Below are 20,065 nucleotides of genomic sequence, written 5' to 3'. Positions count from 1 at the left end.
AATCGGTACTACTAGGGTAGAGAGAAAACATAATTTAAAATTCTCATAACTCATGTAGGTTTTACTGGGAGTTCTGAAGCTTTAGTACCTTAAATTTTAGAATTCTTTACTTTTTATTTACTAATTTATTTTATAATAATCAAAGTCACATGAAAAATCTAGAACTGAATTGATATACACACACACACACACACACACACACACACACACACACACACACGCTTATTTTTACCCCCAAAACTAAAATAACCAGCAGTTTTTAATAGATAACTGCAAGCAGAGCTTTAGGCTTAGATATGTAAATGAATTCTAAGATATATGATACTAAACCTACTCAAAGCTTCTTTTCAGACCCCACCTTCTAATGAGTTAATCTAAAGGTCACCACAAGCACAGGTTTTTTATTAAGTCCGAGGCCTGCTCTCTTTTTTAAATTTCTTATAAAAAATATATCTCACAATTTATGAAACATGAAGCTTTAACAAAACAATTCTAAACTTGTTTAGTAAACACATGAATCAGATTGCCACATTCTCACACGGGGTAAGGTCTGACTGTATCCTGCTTTTATGCTCTGTCTCTGCACTCTCCTCTAATCTATTCATCTGAAAAATAATTCCGTCAGATAGACTTCTTTGTTTAGATTTCAACTTTCATTTCATTTACAAATCTAGCCCTACCTCAAGAATGTCTTCTAGAACATATGCTTCCATTTCAGCCGCTGTCTCCACCATGTTTTATCAAACTGCCATGTTTCTTACTGCACTATGATTAGATCATTGCCAGCAGGAACACTCCTCTGTGTCAGCAAGGGAACAGGAAATGGAATGTTCTATTACATGCCTAAAGCAGCTTAGCTGTTCACTAGCCAGGCATCTACCAAAAGAGCAGGGGGGTGACTCACTGTGTATTTTTTAAAGACACAGAAGCTCTATTCCAAAGCAAACTTCTGGCAAGTAATTTCAACAGACAAAATTGATAAAGTCTCTCATTTTATCATTTCAAAACTTAAAAATCTTAAAATTCCAAAAAAGACGTAATTATATATACACATATTTTTTTTTTTTTAAGCTATTTAACATGCCTGGCTTCCTGGTTGAACAAAAGAGGTTGAAGTGGGTTACGTAGTAATTTGTCCTTAGTAAAGCCTTGTAGTAAGATTAATGGCTGTATTAAATACTCAAAGGAGGCAAGGTAATACCAAATTAGGAATTTGCTACATCAGCCAAATGCATTATATAACATATATACTATAGGTATTAACATGAGGGTGTCAAAAATAATTATCTTAATGTAAATTTTTAAATGGCAAACTGGTTTTCTATAAACTATTTGAAAATATCTAAGAGAATGAGATTAACATTTAACTGATTTACAATTACTAAAGCAAGACATAACACATGGTTATATTCATGTTTTAGAAATGCCTTTAACTTAATTTAATAACCAAAGACATGCTCCCGCCCACTTCATAAATATTATAAGAGACTAAGATATTTCAGATAACTGAAATTCAGAAACACTGAATCTGGACATTTAAGAGCAAATACACTGAGTGACCAGATTATGATGATCTCTGAACACATAATAATCTGGACCCTCAGTGTATAGTCACTATACTATAGTGAGTGAAGTAGAGCCAATTTATATTATATTCATTATTCTAACTACTCAGTTTAGTAAAATGTGTTACTTTGTCAAATTTCTTCCCTATGTACTCTGAAATATGAAAAAAATTAAATGAGAAAAGAATGATGTTTTATACTCTTATGGGCATTAATAAAATAACCCTGCACTTATAGGAGTGCTACGTAAACAACTGCATTTTAATGTGCAGATTAACCAATCTAATTATAATTCTAAAGTGAAGAGTTCTTCTGGTCTAAAATTTTCCAAACACACACACACACACACACACACACACTATTTTAAAACAAAAGAAAAAAATTAGAGGGAGTTGCTATTAACACATATGGCCAAGACTATGCTGAGAAAGATGACATGAATGCCATTGCCAGTAATGCCTATGTACTGTTTATCAGAACCTGTTCAGGGTACAGGCAAGATGACATAATTTCTTCTTACAAATTTATATGAAGATCAAATGAGTTATAAACTCCTACTCAGTTTCTGATTATTAGAAGGCACCCATACTGTGTCGGCAATATGTGTTTTATTTTGTTTCTAAATATCAATTTATTGATTTTAGAGAGAGAGGAAGGGAGATGGATAGAGAGATAGAAACATTGCTGAGAAGCATCAATCAGCTGCCTCCTGCATGCCTCTCCTGATGATCAAGCCTGCAGCCAGAACATGTGTCCTGACCATGGTTCATGGGTAGACAGACACTCAACCACTAAGCCATTATCTAAGCAGGCAATGTTTATTTTTTCATAAATGTTATTTAACCCTTACAATAACCCTAAATGATAATTTTAAAGAAAAATAACATTAATAATTACATTGTGCTTACTATATGCCATATGCCATTGTATTAATTCATTTAATACTCACAACAACCCTAAAAGAAAGGAAGGTATTATTATTATCATCTCTATGCTACATATATAGAAACTGAGGCAGAGGGAGGTTAAGCAATTTACCCAACTTACTCCTAACTTAGCTAATTAAATTGAGAAGCTAACATTTGAATCCAAGCAGTTGTTTCCAGAGTCCGTCCATCTGCTATACTTCCTGCAGGTGATATTATCCCTATTTTACAGATGAGGAAATATAGTCTCAGATAGTACACAGTTATATGGCAGAGTTGGGATTAACCCAAGAACAATCTGACGCCAAAGCTGTGTGAAATTAATGGAAAACAAATGACATTAAAAATGTTTTCCTTCAGACTACACATATATAATGCTTATGTGTGGGTATGTCTGGCATTTGAAGTGTTCTCAAACAAAATAATTTCCAATGTATAGGCCTAGCTTACAAAGAACTAGCCAACTGGCTTTTACTATTTCCTGCCTTCCAGGTCAATTATTTTTATGCTTCAAATAAACTGCTTCACCCTTAGACTAAGAGAAGTCATCAATAAAGTTTCTCTTTTCTTAAACCTTCCTCTAACATAAACAAGCAAAGATAGATTTGAGTTCAAAGAATTCTCATGTCGGAGCAATCATTTCCCATAAGCCAAAGTAGGTTTTCCAATGTTATCAATATATTACAAGAAATCCAGCAAGCTAGGCTCAAGTCAATCAAACTCACTCTCATCTTCTCTTCTGTTCCAGGATCATTAGGATGTTTATATTTTCTGACATTTACTGTTAAGTTTTTTTCTTTCTTTTTTACCAATAAATATGTGACTATGGCTTTTCTACAGAATTATGGGTGTTTATATACCATCTGCCATCTCTATCCCTTTTCAAAGCAGAAGCTTGATGAAAGCAGGAAACACTTTGTTAACCTACATATAGGCAGTAATCTCTGGCACAGGCCAGGAACTTAAGTATTTGTTGATTAAATAACAAATGTATGAATAAAGAAATCATTTGATCTCAGTGATCCTAATTCCTTTTAAATTATTTTATTATCAGAATAATTTCTAATGATAAAAACATTTGTTCTGTGACTACTACCTACAGGTCACAACAAGAAATAGTCAATATAAGCAAAATTTATATTTCAGAATTTCTTAATTCTTTGTTACACAACCAATTATTTCTTCTTAATTTTATTACCTGGTCCATTTGTTAATATGACGACTTATGCCACAGCATAAGATACTCTGGGCACATGGGTGTGAAAGGAGATTCATATAATTCTGCCTTAAAACCCTATATTTTAGCCCAGCTGGTGTTGCTCAGTGATTGAGCCTCAATCTATGTATGAACTGGGAGGTCGAGGTTTGATTCCAGGTCAGGACACAAGCCCAGCGGGCTCGATCCCCAATAAGGGGTGTGAAGGAGGCAGCTGATCAATGATTCTCTCTCATCATTGATGTATCTATCTCTATCTCCCTTCCTCTGAGTTTAAAAAGACCCTACATTTTAAAAGTGAGCCACTTTCCATTTCATTTTGCAGACCAAAATAACCTGTTTTTCTATTTGCCTAAAATGGATATCAGTGTTACAGGATCTTTTATTTATGCTGATGGCAAAATCATTAAAGGTAAATAATAGTTAACACTAACAGTTATGCAAATACAAACCAATTCTATATAATAAAAGGGTAATATACAAATTGACCCTAAAGATGGAATGACCAGGAATGACCAGTCACTATGACCCGCACTAACCACCAGGGGGCAGATGCTCAATGCAGGAACTGACCCCTGCTGGTCAGTGTGCTCCTACAGGGGAGCTCCGCTCAGCCACAAGCCAGACTGGTGGCTGCGAGTGCAGCGGCAATGGTGGAGGCCTCTGAGGGCCTCCTCGGCAGTACTAAGAATATCCCGAGCTCCCAGAGGGATGTCTGACTGCCAGCTTAGGCCCAACCCCCCAGGGAGCGAGCCTAAGCGGTCAGTCGGACATCCCCCAAGGGCTCCTGACTGGCTGCCAGAGGTATGTCTGACTGCCAGCTTAGGCCTGATCCCCGAAAAGCAGGCCTAAGCCAGCAGGTAGACATCCCCCAAGGGGTCTTGGACTGAGAGGGCACGGGCCAAGCTGAGGGACCCCCTGTCCGAGTGCATGAATTTTCATGCACCGGGCCTCTAGTACTTATATAAATAACTTAAATTATAAAAGAAAATATTAAAATAAGAAGATCCAAATGCCCAAAGTAAAGAGAAAAGCCTAGTATAAAAAAAAGGGGGGGAGGGGGGCAGGACAAAAAAAGCTTGATAAAGGAATCCTCTAAATTTTACTACTTTATTTTAGACTGACCACGGTTTTTGAATAAGGAACAATAAAAACTACACACACACACACACACACACACACACACACAAAGAAATGTATTAACAAGCAAGCAACCCTATTTTGTAAGATTTAACATTTTGTTGATGTTTATTCCTCCCGTAAAACTTTTTTAGTAAAAAATTCCTTGTAAAAAATTCTGTTCCCATCAAATTTTTTTTTTTCTTTTCAATTTAAGGAAGGACAAGATTTTTCAAAATTCACATTTTCAAACAAGGACAGATAATCGGTCAAAGGAAAAATTTAATGACTTCACCTACCTACATAAAAACAAAGTCTGAACCCACTTCACCTCTCAAACAAAATGGATGAAATATAGTCATTACTTTGTAATAGCAATTTTTCTACTTTGTAAATTATATCTTAGAAGAAATATGAAACCCAACTGTAAAACAGCCTATTCTGAACATAAATGAGATAGAAATATTAAAGGGTTAAACAAAATTTAAATTCAAAGGCTAATAAAATCTGGTCTAATTTCTGAAAGCCCATACATATACCCATCTCCAAGATTTTACCTTTTATTTCTCCTGAATCAATCATACCATAATATGACTGAGGGCTCTAAATACATGCCTAATGTAGCACAGTAGTATTCTTTCATTACATACACAGTAATTATGATTTTTATGTATTAAGTAGTATATTTTCCTGAAAAAAAATTATATAGGAAATAGTAATCCAACTTATCACAACTTGTAAGAGACAATACTATAGTTAGTATATTCTTCCAGAAATAATCTACATATATGGAGCATATTTTAATGTAAATTACTTTATATAAGTAGAAGCATATTAAGCATACTTCTCTTGATCCTCATTTTAAAAATTTAATACTTCATAATAATTGCTTCAAATCAGCACTTGTAGATTAGATCTCTTTGCATTTGATAGCTGCTTAAATTTTCACTGAAGAGTTGTATTACAATTTATTTAATCAATTCCCCACTGATAAGCACTTGTGTTGTTTCTAACATTTCATAATGCTGTAATGAACAGACCTAATAAAAGGGGTACAAACTCTGCCCATGCCTCAATATTACTGTATAGTACATTTCTTGATGGGTAAATGTATTTAAAAGTTTATTAAATTACCCTCTAACCAACTTAAACTAATGTATACTCTGACAGTGAATAAAAGAGACTGCCTGCTTCCCTAAAAATATTAAGTATTAATGATACAATTGTATTTAAAAACCCAGATCAGGAAACAGCATCAGTTTTAAAACATGTATCCAGACTTATTTTTAGTTCCTCATCATTTCCATTTTTCAAGAAATATCAAGAGAAAGTTTACTGCCTCTCACCTAACTTTTACCTCCCAAAAAATCACATAAATTCATTCTCTAATAAAGAACTTAAATTATTTTTTTAAGCCACAATGCAGACTCTATGTATATATAAGTGGGTAGAAAAGAGAGAATAAGAAAAAGTCAAATGATATGTCCTTAAAAAAAAAAATCTACTTCTGCTAAAATAAAATTCCAGTTGTGTTTAATGGGTTTTTTAACTGAAGAGTAAATTTTAAAGTTTCTGCCAGAAATAGCATTCTAAAGATCCAGAATTCCTTGGGTATATTCTCACTAAAGTAAATAAAATATTGTATTGTTGGGTATATGGATTTCCTTACCTTCCACATCCTATCTAATAAAGAGATATGAAAATTGACCATCACTCCAACACACAAGATGGCCGCCCCATGTGGTCAAAGATGGCCGCCCCCGTGTGTACACAAAATGGCCACCACAAGATGGCTGACAGGAGAGAGCAGTTGTGGGCATGCCAGCAGGGGAGGGCAGTTGGAAGCACCAGGCCTGCAAGTGAGGGCAGTTGGGAGGGACTAGGCCTGCAAGGGAAGGCAGTTAGGGGAGATCAGGCCAGCAGGGGAGGGCAGATGGAGGCAAACAGGCCAGTAGGAGAGAGCAGTTAGGGGTTACCAGGCCGGCAGGGGAGGGCAGTTAGGGGTGACTGGGCCAGCAAGGGAGCAGTTAGCCATTGATCAGGCTGGCAGGGGAGTGGTTAGGAGGTGATCAGGCTGGCAGGCAGAAGCAGTTAGGGGCAATAAGGCAGGAAGCCAGCAGTCATGGATTGTAAGAGGAATGTTCGACGGCCGATTTAAGTGGGATTGGGCCTAAATGGGCAGTCAGACATCCCTAAAGGGGTCCCAGATCGAAAAGGGTGCAGGGTGGGTTGAAGGACACATGCCTCCCCTGCACAAATTTCATGCACCGGGCCTCCAGTTCATCTCATATTATTCATTTTTAAAGTATAAAACTCTAAAGTAATCCTTCAAAAATCAAATGTACACTAGGATAGGGCCATATATAAGCAGTTTTTATTAACATAAAGACCCCTAAAGAATTTCTAGATATATATCCCAGGTCTAATTTTTATAGTATTTAAAAACAATGATTAAACTTTCACCAGAAACTTCAAAATCTTTTAAATACCTGTAAGAATAGACACTCTTTTAAATACCTGTAAGAATAACTAAAAGACTTAGGTAACAAAGAATTGACAATACATTAAACTATAACTTCATAAATAAAATAATAAAAAGGCCATCACATAGTATATTCTTTCCCCCCCCCCCCCCCCCCATCATGTAGCATACTCTAAATGTGAGGTTAAGTGTGAATCTACAATAACAAAAGTGTAATATGCTAATTAGACTGGATGTCTTCTAAAGGTCTTTCCTGACAAAGCTGGGGCCAGAGGGAAGCCAACCCGGGTCCCAGGTGCCTGCAGGTGGCCCGAAGGAAGCCAGCCCAAGACCCGAGTTCCTTCAGGAGGCCCAAAGAGAACAGCAGCCCAGGTCCCGGGTGCCTGCTGATTGCCAGAGGAGGAAAACCTAGGTCCCGGGTGCCAGAGTGAAGCTTGTACCAGAAGCTGAGGGAAGGACGGCCTACTCTTGCATGCATTTTCATGCATAGGGCTTCTAGTTATTTTATAATAATTTGCTTAATTGCTTAAATAAAATTTTTCTCAAGGCTTATTATAAGCCCTAATAAACTTTTTTAAAGATCATTATTATTTTTGATCATTTATAATACAAACTAGGAGCCCAGTGCATGAATTCGTGCACCTTGAAAGGAACTGTGGGCCACGAGGCTGCAGTGGGCACAGGGGCGAGTCTCGGCCCATCCTCCACAACTCAACCTGGCCCCTCTGCCACAGCCACTGGTCCCCTCTCTGTCGGCAGCCCTGCTCTCACTGCTGATGACACTGGTCCCGCTCACACACAATGACATTGCTGAGCAATTGGGGCTGGCCAGGTGCCAGCAGCAATGCAAGCAGGGTTGGCACCAGCAGCTGGTGCAAGCACCAAGTGGGACTAAAGTGCACAGGAGCAAAGAACTTTCAGTAACCACCAGAAGCTCACCCCAATGACAGCAACCAGCACCCCGCCTTGGTGTGGTACCACCCCGCTCACCTGCTCCACCATCCCACTGTGGCCGACGCCCACTATGTTCCAGGCTCGGCCCCTGATGGTCAGCGCACATCACAGTGACCGGTTGTTCTACCATTCTGTTTATTTGCATATTAGGGTTTTACATAGAGATATTTACTGAGTGCTTACTAGGTTACTACACAATGGATATAGGATGGCAAATAAAATCAATACATCTCAGAGTCTATAATCTAGAAAAACTTGATCCTGATTCTAGACAAAGTTTAATACCAAAATCTTCAATTTTTCCTCTTGTCTGATTAACAGACCTTTTCATTTCCCTATAATCCAACTATTAATAATAAATAAAACTCAAAACTCCACTTGAATACAAAAATATATTTAAACAAAATATTTCATCAAAATGTGTCCTTTGTACATAATGCAACACAAGCACAATCTTGTACAAATGTAAGGAACATACTAAGCAAAGTAAGAAACAAAGTAATTTGCCTATCTTTTCACATCTCCAATTATAGTTGTGTCTACTGGACATTTGCATTTGTTGTTTCTACCCATGAATTCATTCTTTTCCCCAGTGCTTCACAATAGGTTCTACGTATACAAAATTGATAAGATATACTTATTGTTTTTAGATCACATTCACCCCTCAAATCTGTATTATACATTTTTTTTAAAGTACATATATAGCCGAAACCGGTTTGGCTCAGTGGATAGAGCATCAGCCTGCAGACTGAAAGGTCCACGGTTGGATTCCGGTCAAGGGCATGTACCTTGGTTGCGGGCACATCCCCAGTAGGGGGTGTGCAGGAGCAGGTGATCGATGATTCTCTCTCATCGATGTTTCTAACTCTCTATCCCTCTCGCTCTCTCTCTCTGTAAAAAAAAATCAAAAATATATATCTTTTAAAAAGTACATACATAACAGGAATTACTTTAATGTTTTTGGTTTTACTTTAAATAGGCTATATATATTGATAGGAGAGCTTACTCCATTTGGTCATCAATGCATTAACTGTTTTCTGCTCCAAAGCAACAAGTATCTACAAATATATACACCACACATACCCCATAGACTCCTCATCTGCTATACACCTCAAACGCACAATGGTGGAGAGTGAAGGGACTGGAAATAAAAATACAAATTACAAGAGCCTGGTTGGTATGGCTCAGTGGTTGAGCGTCTACCCACGAACCAGAAGGTTACAGTTCAATTCCTGGTCAGAGCAGATCCCCAGTAGGGGGCATGCAGGATGTAGCAGATCAATGATTCTCTCTCCTTATAGATGTTTTCATACCTCTCTCTCTTTTCCTCCCTTCCTCTCTAAAAATCAATAAGAATATATTTTAAAAAATTCAAATTACAGGAAAACACTTAAATCCAAAGTCAATTTTTCAGAATCACCAATTTCCACATTTTAAAAGATATATATATTCTATTGATTTTTTACAGAGAGGAATAGAGAGGGATAGAGAGTTAGAAACATCGATGAGAGAGAATCATCGATCAGCTGCCTCTTGCACACCCCCTACTGGGGATATGCCTGCAACCAAGGTACATGCCCTTGACCAGAATCAAACCTGGGACCCTTCAGTTTCCCAGGCTGACGCTCTATCCACTGAGCCAAACGGGTTTTGGCATCTACCACACTTTTGAAGGACAACTGTCCTACCCTAGGGGAATGAAAAAGAAGCTCCAGGAAACTCACTTAAGATAACACCAAAGGCATAGAGAATAATCAGGATACAAAAACTATCTAAGTAACCTTAGTTACTGTAACTGGCTTTCCTCCTGTTCCTTCAAGGTCTGGGTTTGCTGATAACAGCACCAATCAGTCTGGCCTCTCAAAATGCCTGCTACCACTATGCTATTTTAACCTAATTTATTTACGTATACCAAATCTTGAATGGTTTGACTGCTCCAAAGACTACTCTTTCAAACTCCTAATTGCATCTCCTAAGAAATATATTACATTAAATTGTATCTACCTTCCAAAGTCTAGGCCTAAAATTACAAAATGGGATACCATTCCTTTCTACTAATCTAATCCTGACCAGATAGAGGAAACTGAAGGGTCTTCAAATGAAGACAATCTCAGAGCATAACTGTGACATTCCAATATTCCCAAGGTAGATATACAGAGAGGACTCCCACATAGCACTCATGTAATTTTTTCATTCAATACAACTGTGAACTACCTCTTTGGTTATCATGTGGATATCTCATAACACAGCTATGCTAGAAGCAATGTTGCCATTAGCTTCAACTTCCCACCCACCTCCCATCCTGGCCCAAATTTCAGATACCCAGTAACAGATACTACCAAATCTCCAACAAAAACTAACACAATGTAAAAAATCTAAAGGCAATTTCTACTAACTTTGATGTAAGTGATCTCACTAATATACTTTATGAAATCAAATTTAACCCATATTCATATATTTCAACTCCTCTCTCACCAATTTCTTATTAGAGTCAATAATTTTTATAGAAAGCCTATTGACTCCCATCCTCTTCAAATATATATAGCCATGTCTCTCATTGAAGGTAATTAATATTGTTTAAAGGGTAGGCCACTGAATTATCTATCTATCTATCTATCTATCTATCTATCTAAAAGCCTAATATGCAAAGTGTCCCCTCGGGAGTTTGACCAACCAGGGGTTCAACTGCTTACTATGAAATGTGCTGTCCACCAGGAGGTGGACATAGAACATGGCGGGCTTAGCAGCAGGTGGCAGAGCATGGAACATGGCAGGCGTCAGCCATGGTGGGATGGTGGAGCAGGTGAACAGGGGCACCAAACCAAGGCAGGACGTTGGTCACTGTCATTGGGGCGAGCCTCTGGTGGTTACTTAAAATTCTTTGCTCTTACATGCCATGATCCTGCCCAGCACTCACACCTGCTGCCGGCGCCAGCCCTGCTTGCACCCACTGCCAGCACTGGCCCTGATTGCTAAATACTTTAGAATAGGTTTGGTTTAAGAGATCTATCATCCTACAATAGAATTAAAACTCATCTACCTCAGGTCTTATAGCAGCTCTTTTACTTTATTCAGGCACTTCCTGAAGAGCAATTGTGTCCATTTAAAAATATTCCCAGTTTATCCACTGTGCCAAACCAGTCTCGGCTGAAACATATTTTTAAAACATGGAAACAAAACTAAAGAACACTGGAACAATAATGCAAAAGAACTAAACATATTCATAGAGTTCATAGGTCCTACCCTAATAGTATATAGAAATGTACAAGTCCAAAGACAGCCCACTTAATACTAGTCTTAAGGACATTATGCTAAGTGAATAAGACAATCACAAGAATACAAAGACTGTATGATTATACTTGTACGAGGTATCTAAAAGTAGTCAAATTCATAGAAACAGAAAGAATATGGTTGCCAGGAGTTGTTTAATGGGTTGAAGTTTAAGTTTTGCAAGAGAAAGTGTTCTGAAGGTCTGTTGCACAACAATATGAACTGTACATTTATATGGTTAAAATGGTAATTGTGTGTACATTGTGTATCACAATTAAATTTTTTAATCATTAAAAAAATAAGAGGTATGAACCAAATTACATAAACCACTTAAAAATCACTAAGCTATAAAGAGATCAGATAAAGCACTTGATTAAACTCTTTTCTAACTTTTCAGTGGCAAATTTAAAAATAAAATGTAAGATTAAAAGTAAATATGATGCATATAAACTGAATCTATAAAGCACAAATCTTTATGAGACTGATGTAAGGAAGGAAATTATTTATTTTCTTCCAATAACTTTGAAAATCTCATATTAAGTGAATAATATTCACAGAAAATATAAATTAAAATGTTAACAAAATCAAAGCTAACAGTGTGTTAAAAGAATAACACCATACTAAGTATTTCAAAAACATTAATATTAGGAAATTTATTATTGCAATTAATTATATTAACAGACATCAAGGGAGAGGGAGAGAAATAATCCTTTCAATAGATGCCAAAAATACATTTGATGTATGGGCGTGGGGGGGGGGCAATGGAAAGATATGTACACATATAATACCTTAATAAAAAAAAATACATGATAGAATTCTATATATTTCTAATGCTAAGAGAGATACGCTAAATTGACATAGGCTATTTGCATTATACTTAATAATGGCACAACAGAACTCCCAATAATAAAACAAAGGAAAGAAAGACCACCTCTACTACCACTTTTATTCAACATTTAGGGAGTTTCAAAACTGATGCAATAAAAGAAAAACAAGAGATATAAATGTTGAAAAAGAGACATTTATTGAGCAGTTTAGTCATAAAAAAAACACACAGAAAATAAACTGGCTTAACATGAGAAGTGGCCATATACTCAAGATCAATAGGTTCCTATACTCCAACTACAACTAATTAAAGAATGTAAGAAAGAAAATACACCATTCAAAATAGCAATAAGGACTACAAATAACCTAGAATAACCTTCACAAGAAATGTGAAAAACCTACATGAAAACTATAAAAGTTCATTAAAGACAGATGAAGGGCCTGAAAAAAAGAGAGGCATGCCATGTTTCTGGATACATACCTATTTCTTCCCAACTTAATCAAATTTTAATGTAATTCTAATCAAAATCTCAATGGGCATATTTTATAGTAATTTACAAAAGCTATCTGACAGCTAAATACACAATAACCAAAAGTCTTGACAAAAGAGATCAATGAGGAAGAACTGCCTTCTAAGACATCAAAGCATGCTAACATATTAGAATGAATATGAAATCATATATATTTGGTAACTTTTGAAGTACAAAACAAGCAATTTCAAAATGTTCTATCTAATAAGTAAAATTGGTACAGACAGAGAAATACGGTAAACAAATGGCTGCTAGGAATGTGGGAATGTTTAGCCCTGAACCCCCCCCCCCCCAGTTCCACCATCCACAAATCCCTCTAAGTGCTAAGACACAGGGAAGATTCCACAAAGTATTTAATACTAATAAAGCTTGGCTGACTCCAGTTAAGTTTACCTAGTTACAGGCATAATATAGAAGGGAGTTTTGAGGAAGAGAAAAGGTGTTGAGGGGAAATGTTTCTTCTAACAATCCTGGAAAAGAAAGAATTTCAAACCTGAAACCTAAAAGCAGAGAAGAAACAAAGAGCCAAGGGAAGAACATCCCAGAAAGAAAGTAAAAAGACCTCAAGTGAGAAAGTCTGCATGTTCTAAGAACCGAAAGGTCAGACGGTGACTAAAAGATAGCAAATGAACTAAAAGGGATATAAAATGAGGATAGTACAAAGTAGTAAGGATCAGCCAGTCAAAGTCTTACAAACTAAGGACTCTGGGTTTTATTCTAAGAGAAGTCAAATATGAGTAATATTTCAGAAAGGTTAGCATAGTTGCTGCATGAAAAATTAATGAAATATGGAGAAAGAGAAGAGTTAGAGCAAATTAGGAGGCTACTATGATATCAATTAGACAATAGCCTGGACTAGGGTAAGGACAGCCAAGATGGAGAGAAGTGAGAAATTTCAAGGTGTATTCTGGAGGTCTTATGTCCAATATCCTTTCCCTTCCCACTCCCCTACCTCACATTTTGGCAACAGAAAAATTCTTTCTTTGGGAAACCATTCCATGAGGCCCAGGTGGAAATGACCTCTCCTAGACAGGATGGGAAGATGACCTAGACTAAATATGAGATGAGCTGGATTGACTTCATAAAATCAGCCACAAGATTAAGTCTACAAGGAGCTAAGCAGAGCTGTTGAAGACTGGAAACATTAAAGCCATCACTCATTCATGCCGAAACCGGTTTCGCTCAGTGGATAGAGCGTTGGTCTGCGGACTGAAAGGTCCCGGGTTCGATTCCGGTCAGGGACATGTATGTTGGCTGCGGGCACATCCCCGGTAGGGGGTGTGCAAGAGGCAGCTGGTCGATGTTTCTCTCTCATCGACGTTTCTAGCTCTCTATCTCTCTCCTTTCCTCTCTGTAAAAAATCAATAAAATATATTTAAAAAAAAAAAAAAAGCCATCACTCATTCATAGGACTGCTAGGAGTCAGAGCCAACTAAACATCATGTAACACACAGCCTTAAGCAAAGCATCTTTTTCCTTAGTGACAGTGGCTGGTTCAGGAATGGACACATGAGCCAACCCAGGCCAATAAGAGTGTTTCAGAAATTCAGAGTGACTTTTATTCTTGTATCATTAGCAAAAAACATACACAATGTAATCCTAGAATCACGTCAGCTTAAGACATTATCCCTCAATGTCCACACTTCCCTTTTTCTTTCATTAAAGCACTTCTCAAGCTCTGGCTGGGTATAATGGTGACAAAACAAAACAAAGTCTTAGCTATGGACATATAACTAAGTTCTGGCCAGTGTAATGTAACAAGAAGTGTTTTGGATTTTTTTCAATTTCTTGGTCAATTCCTTAAAAGGAAGCTATCTGTGCCCACAAAGGGCTACAACAAGACTGTCCACCTCAGGTAACTGGGAGGCTGACCCACTGAACCATATAGGACACCTTAGCACACAAAGCCACCCTACCAACTCAGGGAAGCTGCGAAAATGCCCAGACAAGGAAACAGATCACAAACAAAAGAAATGGAGGACAACAAGCGACTTGATATAGAGTTCAAAACCACGCTTATAAGGTTTTTCAATAATTTCCTAGAAAAGGCCGATAAAATAAACGAGACCTATGAGGATATGAAAAGAGATCAACTAGAAATAATAAGGGATCAACTAGAAATAAAGAATACATTGTCTGAAATAAAAAATATCATACAGAGTCCTAAAAACAGAATGGAAGATCGCAAGAATCAAGTCAAAGATTTGGAACACAAAGAGCCAGAGGACACTGGCTCCAAAGAAGCAAGACAAGAAAATCCAGAAAGTTGAAGATAGTGTAAGAAACCTCTGGGACAATTTCAAGCGAACCAACATCAGAATTATGGGGGGGTCCCAGAAGATGACAGAGAGCAAGACACCAAAAACATATTAAAAGAAACATCCCGTTTCCCTGAAAATAAGACAGTGTCTTATATTAATTTTTGCTCCCAAAGGTGCGTTAGGTCTTATTTTCAAGGATGTCTTATTTTTCCATGAAGACGACGACGGTACACATTTATTGTTAAATGAAAATAAAGGAAATTTATTACCTATATAGGGTATGGTAGTACGGTAGTTGTCAACACAAACCAGACAAACTGTGAATCCTACAGTATCAAGAATTTACTCATTTATTCAATGACAATCATGTCATCATCTTCTGGAACATCATCATAACAATCCAATTCCTGAATTTCCTGGTGAATTTCTTGTGACTCCATTTCTTTCAGAATCAGTGGACCAAATATCTCACGTTTAGCCTAGGGGGGGCCTTATTTTTTTGGGGATGCCTTATATTTTATTCAGAAGGAAACCTGTAAGTAGGTCTTATTGTCGGAGGATGTCTTATTTTCGAGGAAACACGGTAGTGACAGAAAACTTCCCCCACCTGATGAAAGAAATAGACTTACAGGTCCAGGAAGTGCACAGAACCCCAAACAAAAGGAATCCAAAGAGGACCACACATCATAATTAAAATTCCAAGAGCAAAAGAGAATATTAAAAGCAACAAGAGAAAAGCAGGTAGTTACCTATAAAGAAGCACCCATACGACTGTCAGATGATTTCTCAACTGAAACCATGCAGGCCAGATGGGAATGACAAGAAATATTCAAGGTGATGAATAGCAAGAACCTACAGCCAACAATACTCTACCCAGCAAAGCTATCACTCAGAATCAAAGGCCAGATAAAGAACTTCACAAATAAAAAAAAAAGCTAAAGGAGTTCATCACCGCCAAATCAGAATTATATTAATTGCTAAAAGGGGTTTTTTAGGAAGAGGAAGAAAATAAAGATAAAAATTATGAACAACAAATACGTAAATATCAACAAGTGAAACTAAAAGCCAAGGGAATTAAAAAAAAAAAAACCTGGTAAGCAATATTAACTGGTGAATGTAATAGAATCAGAGATATGGAAAGGAGTGGACTGACGATTCTCGGGGGAAAAGGGGAGTGGGGGGTGCGGGAAGAGCCTGAACAAAAACTGTGCACCTATGGATGAGGACAATGGGGGGTGGGGAAAGGGCAGAGGGTGGGGTGGGAACCTGGTGGAAGGGAGCAATGGGGGTGGGGGAGAGGGAAAGAGGAACCTTTGTAATAATATGAATAACGATTTATTTTTTTTAAAAAAGAGAGAGAAAAAATAAAAATATATTTTAAGAAGAAGAAGAAAACAAGGAAGAATCACCCCAAGAACAAAGCCAAGGCCACACATAAAAGTCAAAAGGGCAATCTCCCTCATAGAGCAAAAATCGGAGTTAACCAAGTAACTTACACAGTTGCCAGGGCAAAGTATTCAGCCCATATGGATTTCATTACTAATATGGACCATGACTGCTATCTACCTTCTATTCTTCCCTTCTCTAAAGAAGCTTTTATTAACATTATCCTAATTTCTATTCACCACTCTACTACAATGGTTTGGGCAAAAGAGAGAGATATATTATTATTTTACAGGCTACTGTACTAAATTAGAATGAAAAGCATTATGTAGATTACTCACTTTGAGCTATATGAGTAACTGGATGGGACTTTGAATTCTCTTGAGAAAGGAAGAGGATTGTATTACAAGGAAGGACAGTACAAATGTTGGATGGTCAGTGGTTCAGCTTGGTACTCAAAAAGTAAGGTTTAAATCAGAGATTTTCACTTGAGTCACCAGCAAATGCATGTATAAAGAAAAGACTAGATAAAAATCACATAAGAAGTCAGCCCAGATACAACATGGAAAAGGCCCAAGACTCAGCAAGAAATTACTAAATACACAAAGGGTATATAGTAAGAAAGTAGAAGGAAGCAAGAATTCCAACAAAGAGCAACTAGTAACACAGAAACAGGAGAGGGTGATATTAAAAAACAAAGAGAATAGCATTTTTTAAGAGGCAAAAATGAATTTACAAAATCAAATGCAAAGAGTAAGTAAGAAGTGAGTACAATAATTATTATACCCAAAAAGAAATCCATACATCTTTGGAAAATATTTCTAAAAGTTTTCTTTAAAAATATTGGGGTAGCCTGACATGCCTCAGTGTTCATAGTTTGATTTCCCATCAGGGCGCATGCCCAGGAGAAGGGCTCTATCCCAGAGGTAGCCAATCAAATATTCTCTCTCAACATTGGTCTTTTTATCTCTCTCCCTCTTCTTTCCTCTCCAAAACCAATTTAAAAAAAATTAAAATACTGGGGTAAAGGTCTCCAGAAGTCATCAAAGAATAACTCATTTTATTATACAAAAATAAACATTTTTCTACATCATAAAAATACTGAAAACAGAGAATATATGTAATAGAACTGTGAAAGATATCCATAAATATAAATAACACAACAAATCACCAAGAAAAAGGCAACTATAATGGAATAAATAAAACAATAAATTTTCAAAAGAAAGCAAAATGAAAAACAAACATGAAAATTTACTCAATGTCAACAGTAATCAGAAAACTGAAAACCAAAACACTACTAGGTATATCAGTTAATAATGCTGGATTTTGTAATCAATAGCAATAATTTCAAGAGAAACATCAAAAATGCTTTATTCAAAGTAATGTCCATCGCTAGCTATACATTTCCCCCATCTCTCAGGTAATTTGTGGATACCATCCCAATAGAGCTTTTGTTTTGAGGCAAACCATTCAAAGACCCAATTTTCCACTTCTTTGTATGTTTTGAAGTGCTGCTCAGAAAGTGCATGTGCCATCAGAACAAGTGGTAATCTGCCGAAACCGGTTTGGCTCAATGGATAGAGCATCGGCTTGGGGACTGAAGGACCCGGGTTCGATTCTGGTCAAGGGCATGTGCCTTGGTTGCGGGCATATCCCCAGTGGGGGGTGTGCCAGAGGAAGCTGATCGATGACTCTCTCATCGATGTTTCTAACTCTCTCTCTCTCCCTTCCTCTCTGTACAAAATCAATAAAATATATTTTTTAAAAAAAATTATTTAAAAAAAAAAAAAGGAACAAGTGGTAATCTGAAGTCTGGTAAATATGGCAGGTAGGTTAATATTAATACTTTCCCGGCAAAACCTTTTAACATATCTTTAACTGGTTTTGAAGTATGTGATGGTGCATTATCATGAAGCAAAATTACTTTGCCATGTCTTCTGCCCCATCCTGGTGTTTTATAATCAAAGCGCGGTTCAAACTGCTTGTTATTGATAGCAATCAGTATTAATGGTTTCACCTGGTTTTAGAAGCACATAATACACCACACCTTCCTGATCCCACCAAAAGGCAGAGCATTCTCTTCTTTCCAAAAAGACTTGGCCTTGCAGTTGATGTTGATGGTTGACCTGGATCAACACATGATTTTCTGTGTTTGGGATTCTCAAAATAAATCCACTTTTCATAGCCAGTCACAATTCGATGCAAAAAAAGACTTTCTTTCCTGTTGTTGAAGCAACATTTTACTGATGACTTTTCAGTTTTCCATTTGTCTTTCGTTCAGTTGATGTGGCACCCATTTTCCTTCCTTTAAAATCGTTCCCATTGCTTGGAAACGATTGGAAATTGTTTGCTCAGCAACGTATAATCTTTCTGCAAGTTGTTTTTGAGTTTGACACGCATCTTCATCCAATAATGCTTGTTGTAATTGTTGCGTCTTCAAACTTTTTCAGTTGACCTGGATGTTCTTTCACATCAAAATCATCACTTTTAAAGCATTTAAACCAGTATTCAGAAGTTATCTTGAGATGGAGCATGTTCACTCCATCCCAAAATATACGATAACTTTTTTTAAACATCCAAAAATATACGATAACTTTTTCTTCCAAATAAAGTAATGAATTAAAACTTTCTGCAAATGATTTTTTTGGCAGAAATTCGACATTTTTAAGTGCAAAAATATCTATGATGTTAACACCTTCAGCAAATTTGACAGATGAAGTTTTGAAGCTTGCTGTCAATACAACAAAATAACATACATATCAAATTGTATATATATCAACATATGTGTAACTCCATCTATTTAAAATCTGCATTATTAACTGGTGCACCTAGTATCTTTAAAAGATTAAAAAAACCTAAGATGACTGACCATATCCAACAGCATTCTTATATACTTTTGATGGAAGTAAGTCTTGGGAGTATTCCTCAAATTTAACATGTGCATAAACTCTGGTCCAGCGATTCCATTTTCAGAAATCCATCCCAAAGAAATGTTTTTATACTAAAAAAAATAATGTAAAAGGATGTTCAAAATTCAGCTTACATGTGCAAAACAATGTACTGAAAAACAAAACACATAAATGTCTACCAACATAAAAAATCAAGCCATGGCTAGCACTGCTCATTGTTAGAGTGTCCACCATAAGAGTGGAGGTTTTGATTCCAGGTCAAAGGCATGTACTTGGGTTGCAGGTCTGATTCCCCCGCTCCAGTTGGGGTGGTAGCCAGAGGCAACCAATCAATATGCAATTTGTCTTTCTCACATTGATGTCTCTCTCCTCCCTCTCACTCTCTCTAAACATCAATGGAAAAAATATCCTTGGGTAGGATTAACAAAAACAAACAAACGAAAAAAAGGTCAAGTATATTATGCACATTCATATTATGGAACATTCATAATAAGTGAGAATGAGGCAAATCCTAATGTACTCACCTACACACACACACACACACACACACACACTTCCACCAAGAAAGCAGAACATTTGATATATACCTACCTGTTAGCAGCATTTACCCTGGAAGTGGGATAAA

At 36.8% G+C, this 20,065-nt stretch overlaps 1 protein-coding gene across 7 annotated transcripts in view; it reads right to left on the bottom strand.

The window, feature by feature from the left end:
* The window catches only part of ANKRD17 (ankyrin repeat domain 17), a 156,415-nt gene that overhangs the window by 124,821 nt on the left and 11,529 nt on the right, over positions 1–20,065 (bottom strand). For 2 of the 7 annotated variants that reach the window (XM_084890477.1, XM_084890478.1), the window contains exon 1: positions 681–783. The exons of 4 other annotated variants lie outside the window; for them this stretch is intronic. In XM_084890477.1, coding sequence (XP_084746603.1) covers positions 681–734 — 54 coding nt within the window. In that variant the 5' untranslated portion in view covers positions 735–783. Of the gene's footprint in view, positions 1–680; positions 802–20,065 lie in introns of those variants that run through there. One more of the 7 variants, XM_084890481.1, reaches the window with a different exon arrangement.

This window comes from Pipistrellus hanaki, assembly GCF_964339955.1.
Source record: "Pipistrellus hanaki genome assembly, chromosome: 1".
NCBI classification, from domain to species: Eukaryota; Metazoa; Chordata; class Mammalia; order Chiroptera; family Vespertilionidae; genus Pipistrellus; species Pipistrellus hanaki.
This window is presented reverse-complemented; position numbering and strand designations above follow the sequence as displayed.